A 27,917-nucleotide genomic window follows, 5' to 3' on the forward strand; every position below is an offset into this window, starting at 1 on the left:
TAAGCGAAGTTGGCAACAGGACAGGAACTTCCGGCGGGGCGCGCTCTGCGCATGCTTTCTAGTCCAGGGGCTGGCGCGAGGCTTTCCGTAGAACTGCAGCCATGAGCGTGGAGACCCCGGAGCAAAAGCTGCTGCGCGTCCGAGAGCGGATCCGGGACTTCCCCGACTTCCCGGTGCCAGGCGTCTGTTTTCGGTGAGAGGAGCGGTACGGCCCGCGGTAGCGCTTCAGGGTATCCGCCGCCCCCTCCCTCCCTCCTTCGGTGCCCCGAGGCTCCGTCCCCGCTTGCAGCTCGCGGCAGAGCTCCGGTGGCTGCCCGGATTCTGCTCCTCACACCGTTTCTGACCTCCTGGTCTCTTCTCGGTGGCTTCCATTACATCTTTGCTGCCTCCTAAATCCGTACGGACAAGTGCTCAGAGCGGCTTTCTCGTCCACGGATAAAACTTCTTGTTTGTTTTTTCTCACTTTTGCATATTTCTTTTTGTTTTGTTTGCCTGCTAATTTCTCTCTTCTATATGGTCTGCAAATTTTTCAGCCTTCCTGGTTAGCCATGCCCTTGAAAGTATATAGAATCAGCTTGGATCCTCAAATTGCTACAAGGACAAAATCCAATGGATTCTGCCACTAGGCCAAGAACAGTAATCTGACCAGACACATGACCATCATCCTGGAATTGCTCTTTGATCTCTGTAATGTTTTTTACTCTTATTTTCAACGTTATGTACTTCCACTTTATGCATTATTTTGGTAACATTTACTGGAGGCGAACTGGGCTAGTCCCGGGGGCGCGGAATATAACACTGGGTCGAGCAGGAGGAAAGGCGGTGGAAGGGAAGGAAAATAGGGGGAGGGGGCAGGAGGTAATCAGACCAATAGCGGCGCAGCCTTTTGAATGGCTGCGCTGCTATTGGTCATTGGGGATGAGGAGAATAGGGCCAGCAGGGGTACAGGCAGTTGGGAATCCGGCGGCGAAGCAAGCAGCCGAGTTTTGCTTCCCTCCCTCCCTCAAGGTGGTTGTTGTTTGGATTTCCATATGTGTTGCAATGTCACAGTAGGTGGAAATCCGAGCCATGTTTGGTTTGTATTATTTGAAATTGTGAAGGACACGGTGGAGGGGGGGGGTTAATGCTCGTGCAGTTTGGGGCTGCTGCACGAGAAGGCCTAAAGAGCAAGGGGGGGGCCGATGCTCAGGCCGCAAGCTTACCCTCGCTGCCGACTTGGGGGGGGGGGGGGAGCTCCAAGCTGCTTACCATTGGGCCGCGGTGGTAAGTGAAGAACGGCGTGCGGCGGAGGTGGGGGAGTTGTTTTGGAATTATGTTAACTTAAGGCTCGGGTTAGGTTTAATAAACTGCGGCCTTATTTGTTATTCCATACAGTTGTATTGTGTATTTTGTATAAAGGGGGGGGGAGGAAGTTCGTGTGCTTGCCTGGACGACTGGTCTCGAGTACCTGTGTTACAGATCCTACTAGTTAACTGAATCGGAATAGGAGCCTGACTCACTCAGATTTGACCTAAATTTGAGCAACTATAGGCTCTGCTGCTTTGGAAGTCATGGCCAATAGCTGTTGATTTGGGCTCATTAAATTTACCATATTTTTCGCTCCATAAGACGCACCTGACCATAAGATGCACCTAGGATTCAGAGGGGGAAAATTAAAAAAAAAAAAAAAATTGTGCTAAACCGGCTCTGCGTCTGGGCGTCTTATGGAGCAAATTAGGGGAGTGCATAGCTTTTTTTTTTCTCCCCATTTTGTTTTCGGGTCTGGGGAGGGCCATTTCGGTCCACTCCCCAGATCAGAAAACTTTTCTTTCTCTGGGAACCCCCGAAACCCCCATCCCAACCCAACCCTTTAAATTAACAACCTCCACCCCCCTGACCCCCCAAGACCTGCCGAATTAATTTCCTGCAACCCCCCACCCTCCTGACCCCCCCCAAGACCTGCCGAATTAATTTCCTGCAACCCCCCACCCTCCTGACCCCCCCAAGACCTGCCAAACGTCCCTGGTGGTCCAGCGGGGGTCCAGGAGCGGTCCGGGAACGATCTCCTGGGCGTGAGCCGTTGGCTGCCAGTAAACAAAATGGCGCCGACGGCCCTATGCCCTCACTATGTCACTGAGACCGACCAATAGCAGCGGTCTGTCTCAGTGACATAGTGTGGGCATAGGGCCGTCGGCTGCCAGTAAACAAAATGGCGCCGACGGCCCTATGCCCTCACTATGTCACTGAGACCGACCAATAGCAGCGGTCGGTCTCAGTGACATAGTGAGGGCATAGGGCCGTCGGCGCCATTTTGTTTACTGGCAGCCGACGGCCCACACCCAGGAGATCATTCCCGGACCCCCGCTGGACCACCAGGGACGTTTGGCAGGTCTTGGGGGGGGGGGGGTCAGGAGGGTGGGGGGTTGCAGGAAATTAATTTGTCAGGTCTTGGGGGGGGGTCAGGGGGGGGGGGGGTTGTAGGAAATTAAGTTGGCAGGTCTTGGGGGAGTCGGGGGGGGGGGGGGTTGTTAGATTTTTGTTTGGTTTTTTTTATATTCGCTCCATAAGACGCACATACATTTTCCCCCCACCTTTGGGGGAAAAAAAGTGCGTCTTATGGAGCGAAAAATACGGTAGTTTGCCTGATAAATTTTGAGCACATTCTGTAGACTTAAAGGAGAGGGGGTTTCCCCTCAAAAGTCTTTTAAGTTGCTATATGTGCAGTTGGGGCATCTTATTAGGCAGTGTCCTACAAAATAAAACTTCCAAAAAGTTAATCTATCTTAATATGGAATTTGTTAGCTTTTACATGTCTCAACTGCATGCCACTGCTAGCAGTTAACATTTTGTGGTGCATGTAGCATTTATATATATCTGCCAGTTTAACATTGTTCAGAGCCAAGTACATATTCAAGAATCCAGACTCCGGGAGGTCATCCTTCAGAAGTTCCTGTACTGCTTCAGAAACAGGTTGTGAAAATGTCACAATCTTTTAATGTTATAATGTGGCTGGTTGTTTATTGTTTTTTATAGACAGCTAGCCTGATCTTAATAAAAGCCTCCAAGGTGGTGAACAATAAACAGTAATAATATCAACAGCATACAAATATAAAATAACACGAACATAGATAACAACAATCCATGACTCTTACAATCTAAAATAACAAAATACCAATATGAACCAGCTTAGTGGAAGAGGTGTAGCCTTATCCTACTCATCCTGTTTTGTAAAAGGACAAATAATCCCTCTCCAACATCTATCTCAAATGGCAATTTATTCTTATAAGGTTGTTGCCACGATGAAAAAAATTCTAGCATGGACCCTTGCCCCCATCACTTTCTTGAAAGAAGGGATACTTAACAGCTTGCCCTGACCAGAATGCAATTGCTTCCTTGGTTCATTCCAACTCACTTTATCACATAGCTAGTGAGGCCCATTGCCTCAGCACCCTAAAGACAAGAGTCAAGATTCTAAAACTAATCTGTTAGGAGCTAGTATACGCTGTAGAAATGTGGCACTAGGCAGGAGATCTCAAAAGTACCTTTGCTGCAGCATTTTGGACCATCTGAAGTCACCTTGGGTAACCCTTTTGTGCTCTGAAGTCAGAGTATTGCAGTAGTCCCAATGACACATCGCCAAAGCTTGAATCACTGTCTCTTTATTGTCAACCACTTTAATATGAATGTGAGATTGCAATATATAAAAAAATTTTTTAGGAAAGGTCGCAATCTTCTGCCCACCTAAAACATTTTCTTGACATTAAAGACGTATGGAATTTCCAGTCCAGAAGCACTCCCAAATCTCTTACTTGTAGCACAGAAACATGGAGGCCACGCAATGCTGCGACTGAAATAGGTAAAATCTCTGGATCCTCAATTGTCAATCCCCAAAAATATTCAATACCAATTTACTGATCAACCACTTGGCCATCTATAATAGCCCTTCATTCAACTTATCCAAGATTTTATTAACGTCCTTCCCTGAAGGACCCATAGAGTGGGTCCTTCAGCCTGGATGCATCCTTTTAGGCCCTATGCTTGGAGTAGCCTACCCAAAAGTTGCATAAAGATGACCCCTGGGGAACTCTGCACAATAAACTTCTAGTTCTTGACACCTGATTACCTACCCTAAAAAAATGAGTGAATCCACTAAAGAACTCTTCCCTCAGGCTCAACTACTTTGCATCTATTCAGCAATATATCATGATATATATAACTTTTTGGGAGCATGGATCCCTTTTCAACCTCCAGAATGTTCAGACTCCCACATTCTTCTTTTATTTTTACCTGCAGTAATATATCATATATAGAAAAGTTATTTATGTAATTATATGCATCCCAGACTCATCATAATGTATCAAATTTATTAAATAATGCTTACTGATATAAATGTAAAACAAGTAATTGCAAAGCACAGTAATAAATGTGCAAGAATGTGCTCATATTCAATAACTTGTGGTGTAACTATAGGCAGTCACACAGCTGGATCTGGACCGACTGAGGGGAATGGAGTTGTGGAAGGAGAGAGAGTGAGATTGGTGGAGATGGACTGATTGGGGGGAGGGGTGCGGGCAGAGAGACCAGGATAGACTGGAGGAGGAAGGAAGAAAGGGATAGGTGGAGGGAGAGTGAGAAAATGGTAGAAAATGGACTGATGGAGAGAGATATAGACAGATTGGGAGGTACTGGTAGAGAGGAGACAAACTGTTAAGAATGGACTGGTGGAAGGCAATGGAGAGTGGGGAAAGAGAAACTGGTGGGGATGGCATGGTGGAGAGAGACAGACTATCAAGGATGGACTGGTGGAGAGAGTTCCCTGTACGTACCCAGATCAGTCCAGACTCCTGGGGTTTATTCATCCCTGCCAGCAGATGGAGACCGAGAAAGTTTCACTGACACTGCTTGATAAACCCTGGTGCCACCTGCAGTTCCTCAATATTTCTGTGTCTCCAGCAGATGGTGGCTGGTGCATAAATCTGCAGTTTCTGGCGGTTTTTGTTTTGGTCGTTTTTTTAGTCTTTCCCTGTGGAACCCTTCCCTGTTTGGTTGAGATCAACGAGCTGGAGGTCAGTGACCTTTGAATACACTCGCCCCGGCTCTCATCTGTGGGGTGCAAATCTGGTGGTCCAGATCCCTCCCCTTCACGAGGCCGCTTAGGTGACTTTGGGCTCTGGTCAGCTGCTTTTTTTGTGAGGGCTCTCCTATCTTTCAAGCTGAGATGATGCTGGGCCACTGCAGTCAGCTGGGGATGTGGAGGATTCCAGAAGGTCCTAAGAGCCTCCAGGGGTTTATGGGCTCCCCTGGGCGGGGTCACCGGCCTCTGATCATGTTGTGGCTGACTCGGATGCGGGCGATCCAGATGCTGATGGTCCGGGGGAAGGCGTGTCAGATTTACCGATTTCAGACTGAGTCGATCCAAAGATTCTTCGCTTGTTTTGCCACGAGGAATTGGCCCCCTTAATTCCGCAGGTCCTCGGGGAGCTCAGATTAAAGCCCCCTCTGTCGGATTTGGACCCGAATGGGGCGGACCCTGTCCTGGATGGGACTCGTGGTCCTCCCTCGGCCTTTCCATATCATAGATCCGTGCAGAGAATGGTGGCTCAGGAGTGGAATTCTGATGCCGGCTTGAGGGTGGGGAGAGCTATGGCGAAGCTTTATCCCTTATCCGAGCAGACTTTGTATCTCTTCATGATGTCAAAAGTGGACACTGCGGCCTCGGCGGTCACTAAGAAGACAACTATTCCAGTGGCGGGGGCTTCGGCATTAAAGGATGTACAAGACCGTAAGCTGGAGGTTAATTTAAAGCGGATCTTTGAGGTTTCCGTTTTGTCTCTGCGGGCAGCCATTTGCTCCAGCTACATGCAACGGACGTGTTTGCATTGGGTACAACAGTTGCAGAGCGGTCAGGCTAGCCCCGGTGTGGATGATGGTCGCGCTGAACGCATGGAGGCGTCAGTGGCATACGTAGCAGACGCCTTCTATATCTTGGTGCGAACCTCTTCTCAGCTTATGGCCTTTGCGGTTTCAGCTCGGAGGCTTTTGTGGTTGCATCACTGGTCTGCTGATGTTTCGTCCAAGTCCCAATTGGGTTCTCTGCCCTTTAAGAACAGTCTCTTGTTTGGTGAAGATCTCAATCAATTGATAAAAAAATTGGGGGACAGTAAGGTTCACAAGTTGCCGGAGGATAGGCCTAAGTCCAAGCAGTGCTTTCCATTTCAGTCCAATTTCCGGGAAGGCAGACAGCCTCTTCATAGGAGGGGTGAGCCAGCCTCGCAGAAGCAGTTTGTGGGTCGAGATCAGTCCTGGGGGCAGTCCTTTCGTGGACCTCATCGGCCCTTTAGAGCCCCCACCAAAGGAGGGGTGCCAGGAGCAATATCCTCCCAATGAGGCAAGGCTGCACCACTCCGCCATTCCTTTAAGGGGGGTGTCTAGCTATTTTAGATTTAATTCTTAGTGGAGCACAGGATTTGCTGAGAGAGGTAACAGTGGTGGGGCCACTTGGCAATAGTGATCATAATGTGATCAAATTTAAATTAATACCTGGAAGGGGGACAATAAGTAAATCTACAGCTCTAACACTAAATTTTCAAAAGGGAAACTTTGATAAAATGAGGAAAATAGTTAGAAAAAAACTGAAAGGTGCATCTGCAAAGGTTAAAAGTGTTCAACAGTAATGGACATTGTTTAAAAATACAATCCTAGATGCGCAGTCCAGATGTATTCCACACATTAAGAAAGGTGGAAGGAAGGCAAAACGATTACCGGAATGATTAAAAAGGTGAGGTGAAAGAGGCTATTTTAGCCAAAAAAAATCCTTCAAAAACTGGAAGGGTCCATCTGAAGAAAATAGGATAAAGCCATAAGCATTGTGAAGTTAAGTGTAAAACATTGATAAGACAAGCGGAAAGAATTTGAAATGAAGTTGGCCATAGAGGCAAAAACTCATAATAAAAACTTTTTAAAATATGCCCGAAGCAAGAAACCTGTGAAGGAGTCAGTTGGACCATTAGATGACAGAGGGATTAAAGGGGCTCTTATGGAAGATAAGGCCATTGCAGAAAGACTAAATGAACTCTTTGCTTCCATGTTTACTAATGAGGATGTTGGAGCTACCAGTTCCGCAGATGGTTTTCAGGGGTGATGAGTCAGACAAAATGAACCAAATCACCTGGACCGGATGGTATGCATCCTAGGGTTCTGAAGGAACTAAAAAATGAAATATCTGATCTATTAGTTAAAATTTGTAACCTATCATTAAAATTATCCATTGTACCTGAAGACTGGAGGGTGGCCAATGTAACCCCAATATTTAAAAAGGGCTCCAGGGGCGATCTGGGAAACTGTAGACCAGTGTGCCTGACTTCAGTGCCAGGAAATATAGTGGAAATTATTCTAAAGATCAAAATCTTAGAGCATATAGAAAGACATGGTTTAATGGAACACAGTTAACATGGATTTACCCAAGGGAAGTCTTGCCTAACAAATCTGCTTCATTTTTTTGAAGAGGTTAATAAACGTGGATAAAAGTGAACTGGTAGATGTAGTGTATTTAGATTTTCAGAAGATGTTTGACAAAGTCCCTCATGAGAGGCTTCTAAGAAAACTAAAAAGTTATGGGATAGGAGGCGATGTCCTTTTGTGGATTACAAACTGGTTGAAAGACAGGAAACAGTAGGATTAAATGGTCAATTTTCTCAGTGGAAAAGGGTAAACAGTGGAGTGCCTCAGGGATCGGTACTTGGACCAGTGCTTTTCAATATATTTATAAATGATCTGGAAAGGAATATGACGAGTGAGGTTATCAAATTTGCCGATGATATTCGGAGTAGTTAAATCACAAGCAGATTGTGATACATTACAGGAGGACCTTGCAAGACTGGAAGATTGGGCATCCAAATAGCAGATGAAATTTAATATGGACAAGTGCAAGGTGTTGCATATAGGGAAGAATAACCCATGCTGTAGTTACATGAATTTAGGTTCAATATTAGGAGCTACCACCCAGGAAAAAGATCTAGGCATCATAGTGGATAATAGTTTGAAATCGGCTCAGTGTGCTGCAGCAGTCAAAAAAGCAAACAATGTTAGGAATTAATAGGAAGGGAATGGTAAATAAAACGGAAAATGTCATAATGCCTCTGTATCGCTCCATGGTGAGACCACATCTCATAAAAGATATAGTTGTAATGGAGAAGATACAGAGAAGGGCAACCAAAATGATAAAGGAGATGGAACAGCTCCCCTATGAGGAGAGGCTGAAGAGGTTAGGGTTGTTCAGCTTAGAGAAGAGACAGCTGAGGGGGGGATATGATAGAGGTCTTTAAGATCATGAGAGGTCTTGAACAAGTAGATGTGAATCGGTTATTTACACTTACGGATAATAAAAGGACACGGGAGCATTCCATGAAGTTAGCAGATAGCACATTTAAGACTAATCGGAGAAAATTCTTTTTCACTCAATTGGAGGAGAAGTCCATACTCAAGTTCACTTAGGGAATAGCCAATGCTTTTAATCACATCAGTAGCATGGGATCTTCTTAGTGTTTGGGTACTTGCCAGGTTCTTGTGGCCTGGTTTGGCCTCTGTTGTAAGCAGGATGCTGGTCTTGATGGACCCTTGGTCTGACCCAGCATGACAATTTCTTATGTACTTACGAGGAGTGGGCCAATCTTACGCAGGAACAGTGGATCCTTTTGGTCATCAGAAACTGCCTTAGATTTTGCTCGTCCCATCTGCGACATCTTTTTGCTCTCCCCCCACGGGTCGTGGGAAAAACAGTGATTAGTTCAGGAGACCTTAGACAGGGGTTTAGGTCCCCCCTGACGGAAAGGGGCACTGGTCGGTATTCCATATCCCAAAATTTCGCATGGAAACCATGTGGTCAGTTATTGTGGTGGTTCGCAGTCAGGAGTTTCTGTCTTCATTGGATCTGATGGAGGAGTATCCTCATATCCCTATTCGTCGGGACCATCAGTGTTATCTGAAATTCATGGTTCTGGTCAGCACTTCCGGTTTTAGACTCTTCCTTTTGGGCTAGCCACGGCGCCCCGGACCTTCACCAAGATCATGGTGGTAGAGGCCAGTTGTCACACAGCAGTCCGGAAGATGATTCAGCTCTTGCAATCTCTAGGCTGGGTGGTGAATTTCGCCAAGAGCCATCTCAACCCGTCACAGAGTCTCGAATATTTCGAAGCCCGGTTCAACAAGAGCGTGGGCAAGGTGTACCTGACGGAGGAGAGAGCATGCAAATTGCAAGCGCAGGCTCACAGTTTGTTGGCATTGTGGGTACCCAGAGCCTGGGATTTTTTACAGATGCTGGGATCCATGGCCTCCACCCTCAAGTTGGTTCCTTGGGCCTTTGCGCATATTAGACCGTTACAGTAGACTCTGTTAGCACAATGGAATCCACTGTCGGAAGCCTTTCATCAGCCAGTATCACTCGATACCCCTAAGTGGGACAGTCTCTCTTGGTGGCTCCAAGCCTCTCACTTTCTTCGGGGGGGGGTCAACTTACAGGTACCAGATTGGATCATTGTCACTACTAATGCCAGTCTATCTGGTTGGGGGGCAGTTTGCCAGCATCAGTTGGCTCAGGGTATTTGGTCGGCGGAGGAACGCTCTTGGTCTATCAATCGCTTGGAAACCAGGGCAGTGCGATTAATGTTGTTGGCCTTTCTGCCATTGGTCCAATGTCGCTCACTCAGAATATTGTCAGACAATGCGACAACCATGGCATATATCAATCGATAGAGCGGAACCAAGAGTCAACTTGGTAGCCCAGGAGGCTCGGGAGTTAATTCTCTGGACTGAGGCCCACGACCCAGATAGCTGCCTCTCATATTGCGGGAAGCGAAAATATCCGGGCGGATTTTCTAAGTTGCAGTCTTCTAGATCTAGGCGAATGGGAATTGTCATTCAGTAATACAGCTCATTTGCGAGAAGTGGGGTTGCCCACATGGATCTGATGGTGTCTCGCCACAATGCAAAGGTGCTGCGCTTTTTCAGCCGCAGATGAGACTACGGAGCAGAGGGAATCGACATTCTAGTGGTTCCTTGGCCTCTGGCGGTATTTCTTTACGTATTTCCCCCATGGCCTCTGGTGGGGAAGATCTTGTGCGGGATAGAGCGGCATCTGGGGGAACATTGTATTGGTAGCTCCGGAGTGGCCGCATCATCTGTGGTTCGTGGATCTCGTCAACTTGGCAGTGGACAGTCCGATTTGGTTCAGTCATCTGCTTCCTCAGGGCCCCATATTTTTCGATCAGGCAGATCGCTTCGGTTTAGCGGCTTGGCTTTTGAGAGGTGATGTTTGAGGTGTAGGGGGTACCCTGAACCGGTTATTACTACCCTGCTTCATGCTAGTGGACATCTACCTCATTGTCTTACATCCAAGTCTGGAAGGTTTTTGAGGCTTGGTGTGTAGCTAAAGGGGTTCAAGCGTTTACATTCTTCAGTGTCTCAGGTGTTATCCTTCCTTCAAGATGGCTTGAGCAAAGGCTTGGCATTTAACTCTCTCTGAGTTCAGGTAGCAGCTCTAACTTCTTTACGTGGGACAATTGATGGGGGAACTTGTCCACTCATCCTGATGTCGTCCGATTTTGGGGGGTTAAGAATTTACATCCTCCAGTGCGGAGGGTTTGTCCATCTTAATTTGGTCCTTCGAGTTTTGAGTGATCCACCTTTTGAGTCTATTCGCAGGGCGACTCTGGTTGTTTTCTTGGTGGCCATTTATTCGGCGAGGAGAATATCAGAGTTGCAGGCCTTATCTTGTCACGATCTGTTCCTGTGGATTTCAGATTCAGGCATATCCTTGCAGACAGTTCTCTCTTTCCTTCCTAAGGTGGTCTTGGCTTTTCATTTAATTAGACTGTGGAGCTTCCAGCTTTTCCAGATTTGGATGCTTCTACTCGTCATGCGCGAGAACTCAGACGTTTGGACATCCGGAGGGCCTTACTGAGATCTTGAGGTGACCAATGATTTTCAGAGATCCGATCACCTGTTTGTTGAGTGGCGCAAAGAAAGGTTCCCAGGCTTCCAAGGCTACCATTGCGAGGTGGCTCAAGGAGGTTATTGGGTCAACCTATATTCTCAAGTGCCTTCAGGTGTCTGACAGTTTATGGGCTCATTCTACTCTGTCGCAAGCAGCCTCGTGGGTGGAGGCTCAGTTAGTATCTCCACAAGAAATATGTCGGGCGGCCTCTTGGAATTCGCTCCATACATTTGAGACATTATCGCTTAGACGTCTGAGATCCAGAGGCTCATTCTTTCAGCGAGAGTGATTTGCGAGCGGGACTCTCCAAGTCCCACCTCAACTAAGGAGCTTTGGTACATCCTAGGAGTCTGGACTGATCGGTATGTACAGGGAAAGGAAAATTGGTTCTTACCTGATAACATTTGTTCCTGTACTACCACGGATCAGTCCAAAACCCACCAACTCTATGGAGGTGGAGAATCCTCCACTCAGCTTTGATCTTTTTGGTACCCTTTAGAGGTTGAGATTCATATTTTTTATTTAACGTTTTTACAAGTGATTTTTATTTGTTGCTTGGGTACAGATCAATACTAAGGAACTGCAGGTGGCACCAGGGCTTATCAAGCAGTGTCGGTGAAACTTTCTCTGTCTCCATCTGCAGGCAGGGATGAATAAACATCAGGAGTCTGGACTGATCCGTGTTACTACAGGAACGGAAATTAGCAGGTGGTAACCAATTTTCCTATAGCAACTGGTGAGTATGAACTTGTGGAGGGAGACAGAGTGACTGGTGGGACTGGACTGGTGGAATGAGAGAGGGACTGTGGTGGGAAAGGGGAAGGAGGGATGTTTGAGACAGCTACATATTACTACAAGGGAGATGTAGAGAAAGATTTGGTGTATATATTTCCATCCCACCCACCCCCAAGATGGGGTGTTTTGTTTTGTTTTTAAATTATGATTTTTAAAGAAAATCACTTGTTAGTTTGATCTTGGCGGATTCCACTGGCTCTCCCACAGCTGCCTATTACTAAATTTCATACATGCAGAATCAAGACCCCCCTCTACATAAAGCAAGAGGCACTGCTACAAACATTTTGCATCATTGTTGCAAGGTTCTGAGCATGCATATCAGTGGCCTCTCCAAACAAAAGAACCTTCTAAATAACAAACAAAAAAAACCTGGCCAGTTTCAGCTATCTAGTAAAACTACCACTAAAATTATTCAAGAGCATAATGAAAATGTCTAGATAGGAGTGGGACAATCCCAATATAAAATCTGCACCTCTCATTCTACAGTACCCTATGTTCACAGAAGCTCCCCCAACAAAGGATGCAGAGTAGAACAAGGACATTTTCCCCCTTACCATTCATCATAAAAACATAATCAAATGTCATCTCAGCAACAGCAACACACAGTCCCTTTTCTACCAGGAACATTGTATACTACAAAATCCTGCAAAAAATGTACTTAGAGACTATAGAAAATCTGCCATACCATAACACACTAACTACCAGACTCAAAGCAGTGAGAACCTTACCTATGAATTACACCAGGCCCTAACACACCAATATACCTCCTATTAGGAAAACAAATTATGCTGCTATAGATCCCTATTTAGAAAGTACATGCTAGCAGAATACCTCATTGAAGTCATACATGCAGAATACAGACATATGTTCTCCGAATACAGAATACACAGTATACATACAAATGTGCAGACAAAAACTGAACTGGAAACTGCAAGAAGCCAAACTACATAATCATAACAAAAATGGAAAAACTGAAACATTGTCATTTCTCATAAAACAAATACAATCAAAAATATAAAATAATAATAAAACCTTACTAATAAAAGAATATTTCAAAACTGACACATACAACATCCAATAATTTAAAACTCATTTAAATGTTTCAAACTTCACAAATCAACAATATTTCAAACATCAAACAGCCAAGGATAAAACTAAAAAGGATTTTAAAAATTCCCCATTCTCTGAACCTGGAACCTTTTGATTTCCAGTCATCCTGAAATTGCTGTGAAATAGTAGGGCTGGGGAGAGGGGTGCATAAACTCTCTTCTCATAAATGCACACGTTCATTCTCACTCAAAACACATGCTGAGATACACGATAACTGCTCCCTCTCACCCCGGCCGTTTCCTCTTTGTGCTGCACAGGGAGAGAGGGTCCAGCGGCCTCCTCACTCAGGCTGCTGGTGGGATGGAGCGAGCCAGTAGCCCTGCTGCCTCCTGCATTCTTTGGCCGCCGGCAGGATCGGGTGAACTGGTAGCCCTGCGGCTTCCTGCAGTCTTCAACTGCTGGCAAAATGGGATGTGCCATCATCTTCGTAGCCTTCATTTCTCAGCTGTCGGTGGGATCGGGAGAGACAGTGGCCCACTGCAGTCCTCCGCCGCCAGCGAGATGGGATGTGCTGGTGGCCCTCTTCACTCTTCAGCCGCTGGCAGGATGAGGTTCGCCAGCGGCCTGTTGGGTGTTTTCTCTTTTGTGTCCGCTGTGGAATGGGGTTTGTCAGGCTGCCTCTTGGCCTGGGTTTTTGCAGACCCCTGTTATGGTCTATGGACCACAGGTTGGGAACCACTTATCTTAAGATAAAATGCTGAGGAAAGATCCAGCTTTACTAACAGCATCTTCTCACCTTTATCTACATGCTGTAAAATATCTCTAATGTTAAAATTGATTGGATTGAAACTTTATCTAGCCTCTTAATATCATCCAAAAATGAGACCAATTAATGCGTAGCTGAACTTCCTAAAAGGTTTGCCAAAAATGGAATGTTTGTCCCAGTTCTGACCTGTGTTAAACTGTCATCCAGTTTTTATTTCTTCAAGGTGGGTGTTGCAATAGCTCCTTGAAGCTGGAAAGTAAGGTCACCATCCAGCAGGGATCTGTTGATGATCTCAAATAAAAAATTATAAAATCATCATCCAGAAGTGATTTTAAAAGTTTGAACAAGGGCCCAAAGAATAATTTGAAACCCCTACTCCCATTCTTCAGGCCTTCTCCCCAGTAATTCAGTTCATGTGAATTATTGTAGAATGTGATAAAACATATTTTTATGGTCCCTACTAGCTTTCAGTACTTGCCTGTCTACCATTAGGATGGTCACTCAGAACAACATCCTTACCAGAGCTCAGAGTATACTTAGCTGGATCTTGAATTAGTTTAGGCCTAACATTCAAGGATCTGGAGTGTGAGTAGTGTGTCCAAATATTAATTTTTTATCATCTTCAGAAGTAAGTTTGGATGTGGATTGGGCATATTGGGGCTCTGATGATTTGACATGGGGCTCTGATGATTTGACATCCATAAACTAGCTTTTTTTTTTTTACTATTGGTCATTTTCCATTTTATTTGCTGCCCTGGTTCCCATAATAGAATTATATTATTGGAAAGTTGGTTTGTTTATAGTAGCAAAACTGCTTGTAGTTTAAGGGTGTGAATTTTGAGTGCTAATTCAATGATTGTATTATTAAAACACTTTAAGGGAAAGCTCATAAATGTGAGTTAAAGGGACAGTCTCCCCAAACCAGTTTTGCAGGGTCATTTATCATTTTGCATTAAATAGCGCAGTGTGTGTGAATATGCAAATGTGGTTAGTTTTGCAAGTGGGAGGAGTTTGGGTGGAGTTAATGTAAATGAGCAGGGAAAGCGCACGCCTCTGTAGAGACCAATGTGTGACTCTGCTATTTATACCACTGTAAGAGGGGGCACGTTTAACTCGATTGGGGGCAGTTTTACATAAACAGAGGTACAAACAATAAAGTTGACTTCAGTGAAGATTTTCTGTCATTTGAAGCGATGAAAGGTAAAAAATGAGTTGATTTGTACAAGCTGAGTAGAGAGAACATTGTACAAATCAACTCCTCTTTTACCTTTCATCGCTTCAAATGACAGAAAATCTTCACCGAGGCCAACTTTGCTGTTTGCACCTCTGTGTATGTAAAAATCCCCCCCCCCCCCAGCCTACCTTACCCTGAGTTAAAAGTGCCCCCTCTTACTGTGGTATACAGTTACAATATTGATCTCTACAGAGTCTGTCCCCCCAACGGCATTTGCTATAAAAACCTTTTTGGTTGGTAAGTGCGCCTGCAGTGAATTAATCAAGCATGCGATGCAAAAATTAGTGCTGGTGCGATAAATTTATCACAGCTTTCAGAAATTACCTGTGCGATGCAAGAGTAGGGAAATTAGCCTAACCACACTTTTTTTTTTTTTCTTTTTTTTTTTTAATAGCTGGCACTATTTTTGCTATATTTTTAGCTTTTTGGTGTTAGTTTGCTTGTCTTATTGAAAAGTAGGCTTTCAGGGATTTTGTGGCTTTTATTCATCTCAGTAGCCTAGGCATTTTTTTCCCCCTTTTTATCTTTTGGCATCCAGTAGGATAACTCATTGCTTCTGCCACATGTATGTATTTCAGTATTATGAAACCAACACTGCATCTTTAATTTAACAGTGACATCTCCCCACTACTAAAAGACCCTGCTGCCTTCTGTGCTGCCATTGATCTGCTGGAAGATCATTTGAAGAAGACCTACGCCCAGATTGATGTCATTGCTGGTCTGTACAGTATGGATGTTTATTTCTTGCAAATGCCTCAGCAATGTATCTTGGATGATATTCAAAATAATTGGTGCCTTGTTTTGTTAATGCACATTCTCATTTCCACCAGGCCTAGATTCAAGGGGTTTTCTGTTTGGCCCTGTTCTGGCCCAGAGGCTTGGAATTGGGTTTGTCCTAATTCGAAAGAGAGGAAAATTACCTGGTGCCACCGAATCGGTGTCTTACTCGTCAGAATATGGAAAGGTAATTGTATGGTAGGCGTGATCCTTGCACTCAAGGTTAGCCATACAGTGCATATTTCTTATTTAGCTGTGTAACCAGAAGAGAATTTAGGAAAGAGTTACTGTTGTCTGACTAATACAAGCTGGTTTGGTAAAGGCAAAAACTCAGTTGTACAATATCATTGAAATACAAGATGTTCTATCTACATTCACCATTAGAGCAGGCCACCTTTTTTTTTTTTTTTTTTTTTTGACCCTGCAGTTTCCTCCTGCTCCTTTTGCACTTCAGGTCAGTCAGACCCAAGGCTGGGATCTGGCATCACAAGCCTTTATTCACAACTACCTGGGATTTTTCCCCTATTTTATATTTCCTCCCAACTTAATCATTGTAGCAACAGCCCTCAGCCACGGGCCACACGCCAATACTTAATGAACCCTGCAACCATGACTTTAAATCTAGCAACTGGATTTATTTAAATATAAGCATTTGATATTTTGCCTTAAGCTGGTTTCAAGGCAGCTCTCCCTAGAATTCTTTTACATTGGCATATACACTAATCCCAAAGAAATTCCAGGAAGGGCGAGAGGGAGGTACGAAGGCTTAGAACATTCCAGGATGGTTATAAAGGAGATATAGGTACGGATTGGTTAACTAAAAGGGTATAACAAGGCAAAGTAATTAGTTGGGACTGCTGGGTGCTATGAGAACAGGGGGATGGAAAACGTACAAGAAGGGGTGCATGAATTGAAGGAAGCACCTGGTACGAGGGGAGTTAAAGAGAGAGGGAGGCCAGGGGGTAGAAGATAAGAGTTGCAGTTATACAACTGTTTTGGCTTCTTTATAGTCTATCCCCAATAGGCCATGAACACTCTGCAGCAGACCTAAGGAGTGAAACACAGACTGAAGTGGCCGCATCTGTGCCCTTGCCCAGAGTACTACCTCCAATGACCTCCAGACCTGCCAATAAGTCCACACCATTGAACAAATGGCCAGCCTCAAGGCCTGGATTTGAGTCACCCACTTCTGGATGCGTTTCTCTGGCAGGAACATTCTGCCCTGCTCCATATTGAGTCGCACTCAGGTACTCCAGGGTCGGTGTTGGCTGTAGACTGCTCTTAGCTAAGTTCACCACCCTGCCTAGCTCCTGAAGTTGGCAGATGACTCTGTGAGACTCCAATTGACTCTCCGGTTTTCTTGGCTTGAATCAACAAGTCATCCAGATATGAATAGACTAGAATGCTCTTCTTGCTGCTACCACCACAATGACCAAACTGATAATGGTGCCCTAGGATGGCGAAATGAAAGAACCGCTAATGATCCCGTCGAATGGGGATATGTAGCTAGGCTTCTGTCAGATCGAGAGATGTGAGGAATTCCCCTTTCTGTACTGCTATAATTAGAGCGTAAAGTTTTCAGCCTGAAGTGAATTGCTTGCAAATACCAGTTGACTCCTTTCAGATCTAGGGTCAGTGGGAAAGAAACCTCTTCCTTCTTGGGAATGACAAAATAAATAGAATATCACCCTGTATTTTCCTGCTATAGGGGAACTAGAATCATGACCCTGAGGTTGAGCAGCCTTCTAAATGTAATCTCCACTGTCCCAAATGCTCTCTCCAAGGAGTGACTGTGTACAATTTTATTTGCATATGAGCAACAATGTTTTTAAACCAACAATTTTTGAGAGCCAGTATTAGCATTTCATTTCTGTATCTAGTAATGTAAAACCTGTGAGTGATGCTCTGAAATGTATGAGTAATCACTCATGCCCTCAGCTTAATGGGAACTATGACTGCCACTCTTTGTCAGTGAGTTGCACGGAGAGTCCATCTAGGTATCTGGAGGAAGCCTGAGAAGTGCTAGAACATAGTAAGTTCTTATTACAGCCAGGACACTGCTCCATTCTGATTGGGGCCCACCTGCGCTAAAAGCAAGATCGAGGTCCGCCTATCGCCAGAACCGGTAGGTGGGCTTCTGCACTGTTATTGCAAAGACTGAGATGCTCTGGTCTTGCAGCCTGCATCCTCACATGGCTTCTTAGGCTGAAAGGACTGAGCTATTCTGAAGGGATATGATTTGAGTCATTGGCCTCTGTAAGGCCACACCAGGGAGTCCTGTTTTCACCCCAAAAGACCGTGACCCTGCTGCCTTGTGCTCGGCAGTCGTGGAATCTTGGATTCTCAGACTCATTAACGAACAAGAGAGAAACCTTGAAGGGTAACCTTGAGAAATGTGACTTAGAAATCGTATCACCCAACCAGTTCTGCAGCCAGAGCAGGCATCTTGCCCCTATCACAGAAGCTACATGTTGCCTGGAGCCACCCCTGATACCCATGCAGGGTTAACCCTGGGTCTAGCTGGAGGGTCCTGCTAAGCACTGGACATGCCTGCCTGCACATGTGCTCCTACACTGGCACCCTGTCACCTGGGTTCCTGCTTGCCTCTGAGCAGGCTAGCCCGTGGTGCTTTCTAGGGCCAGTGGGCCCCCCACCCAACCTGAGGGTCACACAATTCCTTGAAAACCACCTATAGACCAAAATGCACAACATACCGGGATCATCTGTCAGTCCAAGACAGACAGAGCTAACCAACTAATAAGTTTAAGAAAAAGTGGGGACAGTGAACAGATAAGTTTTAAACTTCAAACAAACAGGTAAAACAAGGATTAAACAGTAGAAACTAGCTAAACACTTTTCAGTACTTAATAGTCCCTGGGCAGGTTAGACAAAAGGCTGTCCACAGAGGCTGAACAAGGCCTCCGCCCAGATCTGCTCTCTCTGTATTCCCAGCTGAGACTGGAGCATTCTAGCACCCTCAGGGCAAACAGTATTAAGTGTTGTGCTGCAGTGCCATTGGCCAAAAAGCTGTTTCAGTGTTACATGTACTCAAGAGTTGCTGGGATGTGTATGTTAAGCAAGCCACTTTCACTCAAAGCAGAGCTCAAGTCTCTGTGAATTACAGGGAAGAGGTCAATTACCACCTGCAGGCCAACACAGAGAAAATGAGCTCTGTGGGGAAATGGCACAAGGCAGAATAATAAACCCCACGTCATCTATTTTGCCACACTCCACTACTAGCAGCTGCCCACTCACAGTCACAGCCCACATTAGCTAGCAATGCAGCTCCTCGTTCCATTTGCCAGCGTGCTATCTGCTCCTACTCCTCGAGTCGCCTGAAAGAGATGCAAACCTGCTCGTACTACCAAGGAACAGCAAGAAGCTGTTGGCAAATTCATTGTCATTGCTTCAGATACCTGCTTGAGGATGGCCTCAATCCTTTTATGCTGGGCATCCTTCACTGCTGCTCCACTTTTGCCTGGGATGGTGGTTCACTTGGGGACAGCATACACTAAGATATCAACCCTACCTTCCCATCCGAGGAGTACAGGCCTGCCAAGGAGTGCCCACTGTTAAACCTCTCGGCTGCAGCCTTCCACTCAAGGTTAATTTACTCTTGCACTGGTTCCAAGAGGGGAAAGAAACGGGATGGCTTCTGCAAGGCCACCAAGATGGGGGTCTTTCTGTTGTAATCTCATAGCATCACCCCTGTCTATTCTTGAGTGTTTTCAGGGTCCACATCAAAAGAGCTGGCCACTTGGCCTTGTGAAAGAAGTGGAGTAGAGTCCAATGTGGCTCCAAGGCAGGTGGCATTTCCCTCTCTTTCCAGAGGTGTGGAATCAGTGGCAACTGGAATCATCCGATGGTTCACAATCCTCTAACTCACCAGGGACAGCCTCACTGTGGCACTGCCCTGACATGGACACCACGTGGGATGACCTAGGATATGTCCACTTCTTACAGGGCTGCTTCACCTCTGCTGGATGCCCTTTCAGGAAGGCCTATAACCCCTGGAAAAACTCAACCCAGGAGGAGGATAAAGCCATACCAGGGCCCATAGACCTAAAAAGGGCAGTCTGTGAACTGCCCCCCTAATGTCTCTCCCAGTGGGTGTGAGGGGTGGAGTCCATTGTCTCACCTCCTGTACCCCCCCCCCCCCCCAGCAACTCTTCCATTCGTAGGGGGGGGGGGGGGGAATGCCCCACTGCTGCCAAAATCCTTGGGAGGCAAATTGCCTTGAGCCTCCAGCCAGTGCTGGCATAGGCACTGGATCGCACGACTCAATCCTTAAAAAAAAAATAAACCTCAACACATGGCTCTTTAAAAAAGCCTTCCTGACAGCAAACTAATGCCCATCCTCCAATTGCACTAAGAACTTCCTCCCCCATCTGATCCTCCTCTCACCCTCCATACCTTTCCCCAATTCCACTTCCAGCTCCTTCTTCCCTCAAATTCCAGAAGCTTAGATGTAAATTACACCCCACTAAATTCACACAGACTAAGCTCCCCATGACATACTATTAATATGCATAACAGCACCAGAAATAACCAATCATAAAACCTTCAGTGCTACCCATTAATATTATCTAAAAACTTGTATAAAATTCCCCAAATAAAAACTTGTTCTACTTTATATCTAAATTGTTCTACTGTTGTCATACAGTTAAATTGTTCTACACTGTTATTTAATAAGTGTTATACAGTTAAATCAACATTGATCCTGTCTTTCTAAGCTATATTGTTGCTCCTATTTCAATCTAAACTATATTGTTACATATGATAAAGTTACAATGTAAAACACAAAGTCTTATTGAACCACTGTAAACTGGTGTGATATGCCAGATCAAACAAAAATAAGAGTACATGACCATCACTGGTTTTCCTAAGCGCAGAGGAAGTAGTAATACTTAGCAAAGAATCAGACTGCTACCTTCCAGGTCTCTTCAGAGACTGCCCGAGATTCAGCCTAGGAAGCAGCCTGTGCGTGTTGAATATGCTGTCAACTCTACTGCTATCAATATCTGCTGCCCTAAGCTTCCTTAATCCATCTGGCTATAGACCAGTGTGCAAATGCATTGGTGCTCTCTTGAAACCCAGACCAAGGTGTGGCACTTAAATAGCAGTTGTAAATACCACCTTCCATTCTGTACCTTCTGCTGCAGCACTGTCACCTCACCTAAACAGACTAAGCCCCCGCCCCCAGCATAAAGGGGAATTTTGTAGTTAGTTGGACATGAACTTTCATGCCATCTACATGCAGCATGTTTTAAGGAGAGAAGTTTAAAACTTAGTTATTGCTAATTCAGAAGGTGGCATTAGTCATTTAAAACTAAGGGAGGCTGAGCTTTTTTTCCTTCTAAAGAAAGGGGAAGCTGACATTTTATTTTTAGGAACACCTCCCCCACCCAACGCAGCAGTACTTCTGCACTCTTCCCAGGATGTAGCACTGCTGCTGCTCTGAAGTAAGCTAAATTGCTTTTCTATTTTTCAGGCTGACCTTGAAATGCAGGCCGATGCAGTAGAGCCAAGACAGAAGGTGGTTATTATTGATGATCTGCTTGCAACTGGAGGTAATAACTGCTTTCTAAGACTACCTTTTCACACAGGCTTTCTATCAGCCACTCTTACCAACTGCATATCTTCTCACACAGTTTTGTTTCTCTTACATGAGTTAAATGGCTAAGGAAAATGTTATTTGCAGACTGGGTAGCCAAATGTGAAGGAAAGTTACTGCCACTGCTCTAAGGAAGAAAATAATGGTAGTGCATAGTATCGAACAAGCCTTGCACTGAGCCAAACTGCAAGGACATCAACCTTGAGCAAATCTAACTTGAACAATGTCTTTTGGAGAAATGTACTACTGCATAAAATCTGAGTTTTGGCTTTAATTCATCATTCTTTGATGTAGTACTTGGCACACAGAGCTTGCATAATAATTAAGAGGCTAACATGCACCTGTTTTTATTAAGATGCCACTGGAAAATCAAAACCAAACTAGTTAGCTGTTGCCTCTTACAACACTTGCAAATTTCCCAACAGGCCACTAAGCACCTTTTTCTACTCTTGTCCTTTATGGATTAAGAAGCTTTTAATCTAGTAAAACATTCTATTCTAGATTAACTTTTTTTTTTTTTGTTTTACCATAGGTACATTGTATGGTGCCTGTACATTGATGAAGAAGCTGAATGCTGAGATTCTTGAGTGCTTGGTTTTGATAGAATTGAAGATGCTGGAAGGTGCCAAAAAGCTCGGCCCTTTCCATCTGTATTCTTTGTTACAGTATTAGCAGTGCAGAGGACCTGTATCATCAGTATCTACAAACATTAATTATAGCTTCTTGAACAAGTGTTAGTGACAGGTCTTTGCTCTCTTCATCCACATTACATGTAAAGTTCACTGCTGGTGGAGCATTACCTGTATCAGGTACAAGATGGAATGTCAAGAATTAGAGATAGGAAAATTAGTTTCTTACCTGATAATTTTCGTTCATGTAGAACCACGGATCAGTCCAGACACCTAGGTTGTGACTCCGCACCAGCAGAGAGAGACAGAGCAAGACCTCTAGGGCATCCCTACATCTAGTAAGGCTCCACCCACAGTCCCTCAGTCTTACGTAATGTCAAAGCCATATCATAGCCAAACTGACCAACTATCTAACTAGACCGCCCTAACCAGGGCCGATTCAACACCAAAAAACCTCCCCATCTGGAACAGAACTGCCAGAACTAGGGGCAAACAATGAGAACCAATCCACAAGAAAAAACAAGGAATCCACCGAGCGGACTCTCCATTACTTCAGAACAAACCGTACCGACAGACGAGCACTACTTGGGTGGGCTCCTGGACTGATCAGTGGTACTACAGGAACGAAAATTATCAGGTAAGAAACTAATTTTCCTTCCCCTGTACGTACCCGGATCAGTCCAGACCCCTGGGATGTACCAGAGCCAAATTACCGAGGGTAGGAACCAGAGAGTCCCGCTCTGAGTACACTCTCTCCAAAACCCCCCGATCCTGCACATCCAGCCTATAATGTCTAGTAAAAGGTGTGCAACGACTTCCAGGTCGCCGCCCTACAGATTTGAGGCAACACGTGAGAAGATTCCACCCACGAAGTAGCGTGTGCTCGCGTCGAGTGCACCCAAAGGCCCATTGGAACAGATTTCCCTTTCAACAAATACGCCGAAGCAATGGCCTCCTTGAGCCAATGCGCAATCGTGATTAGAGAAGCCACACCACCCCTCTTTGGTCCAGCGCACAGAACAAAGAGGTGGTCGCACACCCGAAAAGGGTTAGTAACCTCCAGGTACCGTAGAAGGACCCTGCGGAGGTCGAGTTTCCGTAATTCTTTCGCCGAGTTTTCCCACTGTTCTACCAGAAAGGCGGGAAGTTCAACCGACTGATTCAAATGAAACGCCAACACCACCTTTGGTAGAAAGGAAGGAACTGTCCCGTAAGGACACCCCAGAATCCGAGATCCGCAAAAACGGTTCCCTACAAGACAGCCTGTAACTCAGAAACTCGCCTCGCCTTGCCGACGCAATCGCGACGAGAAAAACCGCCTTCAAAGTAAGATCCTTTAGAGTTGCCCGCCTTATTGGCTCAAAAGGGGCCGAGCACAAAGCGGAAAGAACCCAATTGAGATTCCAGGACGGACAAGGATGCCTCAGAGGACGCAAATGCTTAGCCCCCCCCCCGAAGAAAACGCGCTACATCCGGATGGAGTGCTAGAGACACCCCTCGTACCTTACCCCGGAGACAACAGAGTGCTGCCACCTGGACCCGAAGGGTACTGCAAGCAAGGCCTTTCGAGAGGCCAGCCTGGAGAAAGGCACGGATATCCGACACAGACGCTGACATAGGATCCCCTTTATGATCCCTACACCAACTCTCAAACAACGCCCAGACCCGAGCATAGGCTAAGGACGTAGATTGCTTCCTAGACCTCAGCAAGGTAGCTATCACTGCCTCCAAATATCCCTTATTTCTCAGACGTGCCCTCTCAAACGCCATGCCGCGAGACAGAAGTGATCCGCCTCCTCCAAACAAACGGGTCCCTGGTGGAGGAGAGCTGTGGCCCTGTGAAAGCGAAGGGGAGGTTCCACCGCCAAGTGGACGAGGTCTGCGAACCAAGGCCACCTCGGCCAGTCCGGCGCTACCAGAATCACATCAGCCGAATGTTGCTCTATCCACCTCAATACCTTGCCTGTCAGGGGCCAGGGAGGAAACATGTACAGCAACATGCCTGTGGGCCATGGAAGTACCAGCGCGTCGACCCCCTCGGCCCCTCACTCCCTCAGGCGGCTGTAAAACCGGAGACTGTGTTCTGAGCGGTGGCCATCAGATCCATGTGCAGCGTCCCCCACCTTTTGCAGATGAGTTGATAGGCGACCTCCTCCAGTTCCCATTCTCCTGGATCGAGATGACGGCGGCTGAGGAAGTCCGCCTGAACATTGTCGACCCCGGCGATGTGAGACGCCGCAATGTGGCTGAGATTCTGCTCCGCCCAGCCCATGAGGTGATGCGCCTCCCCCGCTACTAGCCGGCTCCTCGTCCCTCCTCGACGATTGATGTATGCCATGGTAGTTGCATTGTCCGAGAGCACTCTGCCCGCCTTCCCCCAGATCAAAGGTAGGAAGGACTGTAGAGCAAGTGCTACCGCCCTGGTCTCCAATCGATTGATGGACCACCGTGCCTGAGCCCTGGTCCATTGGCCCTGCACCGAGCGACCTAGACAGACAGCCCCCTATCCGGAGAGGCTGGCATCCGTCGTAACTACTGTCCAGCTGGGCATGACCAGGGAAACCCCGCACATTAGGTGGTCGGTATTGAGCCACCACTACAGACTGGACCTCGCTTGGTCCGGGAGCGGGAGGTGGAACTCCTCCGAGACCGGCTTCCAGCAGGAGAGCAAAGCTGACTGTAATGGACGTAGATGAGCGAAAGCCCAGGGAACCAAAGCCAGCGTTGAGGCCAAAGAGCCGAGTACCATCAGGTAATCTCACACCATCGGCATTCGCAGAGACAAGTGCCACACTTGGCCCTGCAGCTTGCACACTCGTTCCTTGGACAAAAACACCTTGGCCTGTTTCGTGTCGAACAGCGCTCCCAGATACTCCAAGGACTGCGTGGGAACCAGTCAGCTCTTGGTGAGATTGACCACCCATCCGAGGGAGCGCAAGAGCTGTAGCACTCTGTTGACCGCCTGCCGACACAGTTTCTGACTTTGCTCGAATGAGCCAATCGTCCAAGTAAGGGTGTACGAGGAACCCCTCCCTCCGGAGGTGAGCAGCCACCACCACCATCACCTTGGTAAACGTGCGGGGAGCGGTGGCGAGCCCGAAGGGAAGGGCTCTGAACTGGTAGTGTCTGCCCAAAATGCAGAACCTGAGGAACCTCTGATAGAACGGCTGGATGCCTATGTGTAGATATGCTTCCGTGAGGTCCAATGACGCCAGGAACTCGCCCGGTCGAACCGAGGCTACCACGGACCGAATAGTCTCCATTTTGAACCGTGGGATGCGAAGACACCCGTTGACCCCTTTTAAGTCTAAAATGGGCCTGAACGTGCCTTCCCTTTTTTGGCACGACGAAGTAAATGGAGTACAGTCCTTTCCGCTGTTGCCCCGGAGGTACCGGGAGTATTGCGCCTAGGTCTGAGAGTCTCTGGAGAGTGTCCTTCAGCGCCTGGCGCTTGACTCATCCTTTGCAGGGTGACACCAGGAACTTGTCTGCCGGAATTCGTGCAAAATCTAAAGCGTAATCTTGATCTATCACGCTGAGGACCCACTGGTCCGAGGTTATTCTGGCCCATTCCTCTGTGAAAAAGGTCAACCTGGCTCCTACATTTGGCACCGCCGCTGGTAACAGCTGTGAGGAATGGACAGTCTGTTTCTCATTGGGATGCCTTGGACCCCGCTCCTGATGGGGGTCCACCAGGCCTCCCAAACTTTTTCCCCCGAAAGGACTGAGACCACGAGGCTGACTTGGCTGGCCCGGAACGGTAAGAGGAACCTGAAGATCTCTGCAGGCGCGACCTCCTGTTCCCTCGGAAACGTGCTCGATTGGTGAAAGGCGTCAGAGTCCTTGGCCTGTCCTCAGGCAACTTAAAAGCCTTGTTTTCCCCGAGAGACTTCAAATCATCCAGCTCCTGTCCAAACAGCAACTTCCCTTTAAAGGGTAGCGAACCAAGGTGAGCTTTAGAGGACCCATCCGCCGCCCAATTTCGGAGCCAGAGGAGGCGCCGCGCCGACACTGCTGAGACCATAGCTGTGGCAGAAGTCCCGAGCAAATCATGCAGTGCATCTGAACTGTAAGCGATCACCGCCTCCAGGTGATCTGCCTGTGCAGCCTCCTCCTCAGACAGGTCCGCACTGGCCTGGAGGACCTGGGCCCACCTGAGCCCCGCCCGCAGCGCAAAGTTACTACAAATCGCTGCACGGACCCCCAAGGCCGAAACCTCGAACACTTTAAGCTGCGTCTCCAGCTTCCTGTCCTGGATATCCTTGAGAGCGGTAGCGCCTGTGACCGGGATCGTCGACCTCTTTGTTACTGCCGAGACCGCTGCATCCACCCTAGGGAGACGAAGTAGCTCCATCGCCGCTTCTGGCAATGGGTACAACTTATCCATGACCTTGCTTACTTTCAGCCCCAGTTCTGGAGTATCCCATTCTCGAAATAAGATGTCAGATGCCAAAAAATGGAATGGGAAAGCTACTGCCGGGCCGGTAAGACCCAACAGAACCGGGTCCATATTGGCCCCCGGCCGGGACTCCACCTGTGGTGCCTCCACACCGAGCTCCTGCAGGATGGCCGAGATAAGCGGAGCTAACTCCTCCTTCCGGAACAGTCGGACTACCCTCGGGTTGTCGCCCTCCACTGTTGTACCTTTGCCTTACTTGGTGGGCCTGACCCCTCTACCTCCAGCCCATCAGCTCCCCCACCCCAGGGGCTCCGTCCTCTGATGAGGAAGACTCGGATTCAGACTCCTGCGGTCTGCCGCACACCAGGCGCATCTGTTTGGGAGGGTCCTTTGTTTTCCCAGGCCTTTTCCCCGCTCTTCTCTTCCGGGATACCCCTAGCTGCCTTTTAGACCTCTTGCACTTCAGGACCTTGTGTAAAAGCAACGCGAAATCGGAGGAGAAGGAGGCCTCCGAACCAGAGGAAGCCTCCTCCCCACTAACCTCAACAGGGGAAGCGGGCCCCCCCTGGGGGCCGGCTGCTGTGGGGAAAGCTCCGGAGGAAGGCCGCCATTTTCTACTGCCTTCCTCGTGGCTTCCCGGACCGCGTTCAAGATGGCCACCGTTCCCGCGCTAAGCGGGAACGGCTCAGCACTGCTCTCTCCTGCCTGCCCGTCGCACGGCTGCACTTTCGCGGGCTGCGAACGGCCTCCCCAACCTGTCTCGGACGGCCCCTCGCCGCCCAAGACACAATTGGAACAGATGCCGTCCCGCAACACATGCGCGGCAAAAAGATCCGCGCGGCATCCCCAGCGCAATAGAGAAAGCCCCAGCAAGCAAAACCAAGAGCAATTAAAACGGAGCCCGAAGTACGGAGAGCTGGCAAGGCGGAGCCGCTACAAAACAAAACACAAACTGTTTTGTTTTTTTTACTTGCGATCACCGCCTCCTGGCCACTATCCCTGGTCCTGAGCTGCCTGCTCCAGCGGGGGTAAGTGAACCGGGCTCCCCAGTGTCACCCCCCGACGCTGCTGCCAGCAAAAGGCTGCGGCCTCTACCAGGGGGGGATGGTTCCCTCAGAACCTTCCAAACCCCCCCTGGGAGGCTGTCAGGGCGAGAGAGTCTACTTCTGGAACTTCTGACTACCTAAACCTTTTTTTTTCAAAAAACCAAACAATCTAACAATCCTGACTAACGCACGCTACCCAGGATCCCAGAGACTGTGGGTGAACCTGCCCCATCTGCTGGAGACAGAGGGACTGTGGGTGGCGCCTTACTCTATGTAGGGATGCCCTAGAGGTCTTGCTCTGTCTCCATCTGCTGGTGCAGTCACAACCCAGGTGTCTGGACTGATCCGGGTATGTACAGGGAAGATGAATTTAATGTATTAAAGGAGTTACATGGAGCCCTGATCAAAGAATTAAAGATGTTCTGAATAAAAAAAAAAAACACAACTACAACTGTAGCTGACTTGTAGAGACAAAGCTCAAATTTTAGGCTACAACCAGGCCAGAAAGCAATCCTTATACAAGGAGGGAGAGGTTGCTTACATTTTGACAGCTGAGGTAAGAGTTGTGGAGCACTACTTAAGCTGCAGTTGTTTAAGCAGCCATAGAAAATTACATATCTAACATTAGAAATGTAATC

At 47.2% G+C, this 27,917-nt stretch overlaps 1 protein-coding gene across 1 annotated transcript; it reads left to right on the forward strand.

Annotated features, from left to right (window-relative positions):
* APRT (adenine phosphoribosyltransferase) lies at positions 1 to 27,756 on the forward strand. Its single transcript, XM_029608623.1, has 5 exons — positions 1 to 193; positions 15,429 to 15,532; positions 15,645 to 15,778; positions 21,083 to 21,161; positions 21,738 to 27,756. Exons 1-5 carry the CDS (start codon positions 102 to 104, stop codon positions 21,875 to 21,877), a joined length of 549 nt encoding a protein of 182 aa, XP_029464483.1. The 5' UTR covers positions 1 to 101; the 3' UTR covers positions 21,878 to 27,756.
* Positions 27,757 to 27,917: the final 161 nt, after the last annotated feature.

This window comes from Rhinatrema bivittatum, chromosome 7 (assembly GCF_901001135.1).
Source record: "Rhinatrema bivittatum chromosome 7, aRhiBiv1.1, whole genome shotgun sequence".
Classification (NCBI taxonomy): Eukaryota; Metazoa; Chordata; class Amphibia; order Gymnophiona; family Rhinatrematidae; genus Rhinatrema; species Rhinatrema bivittatum.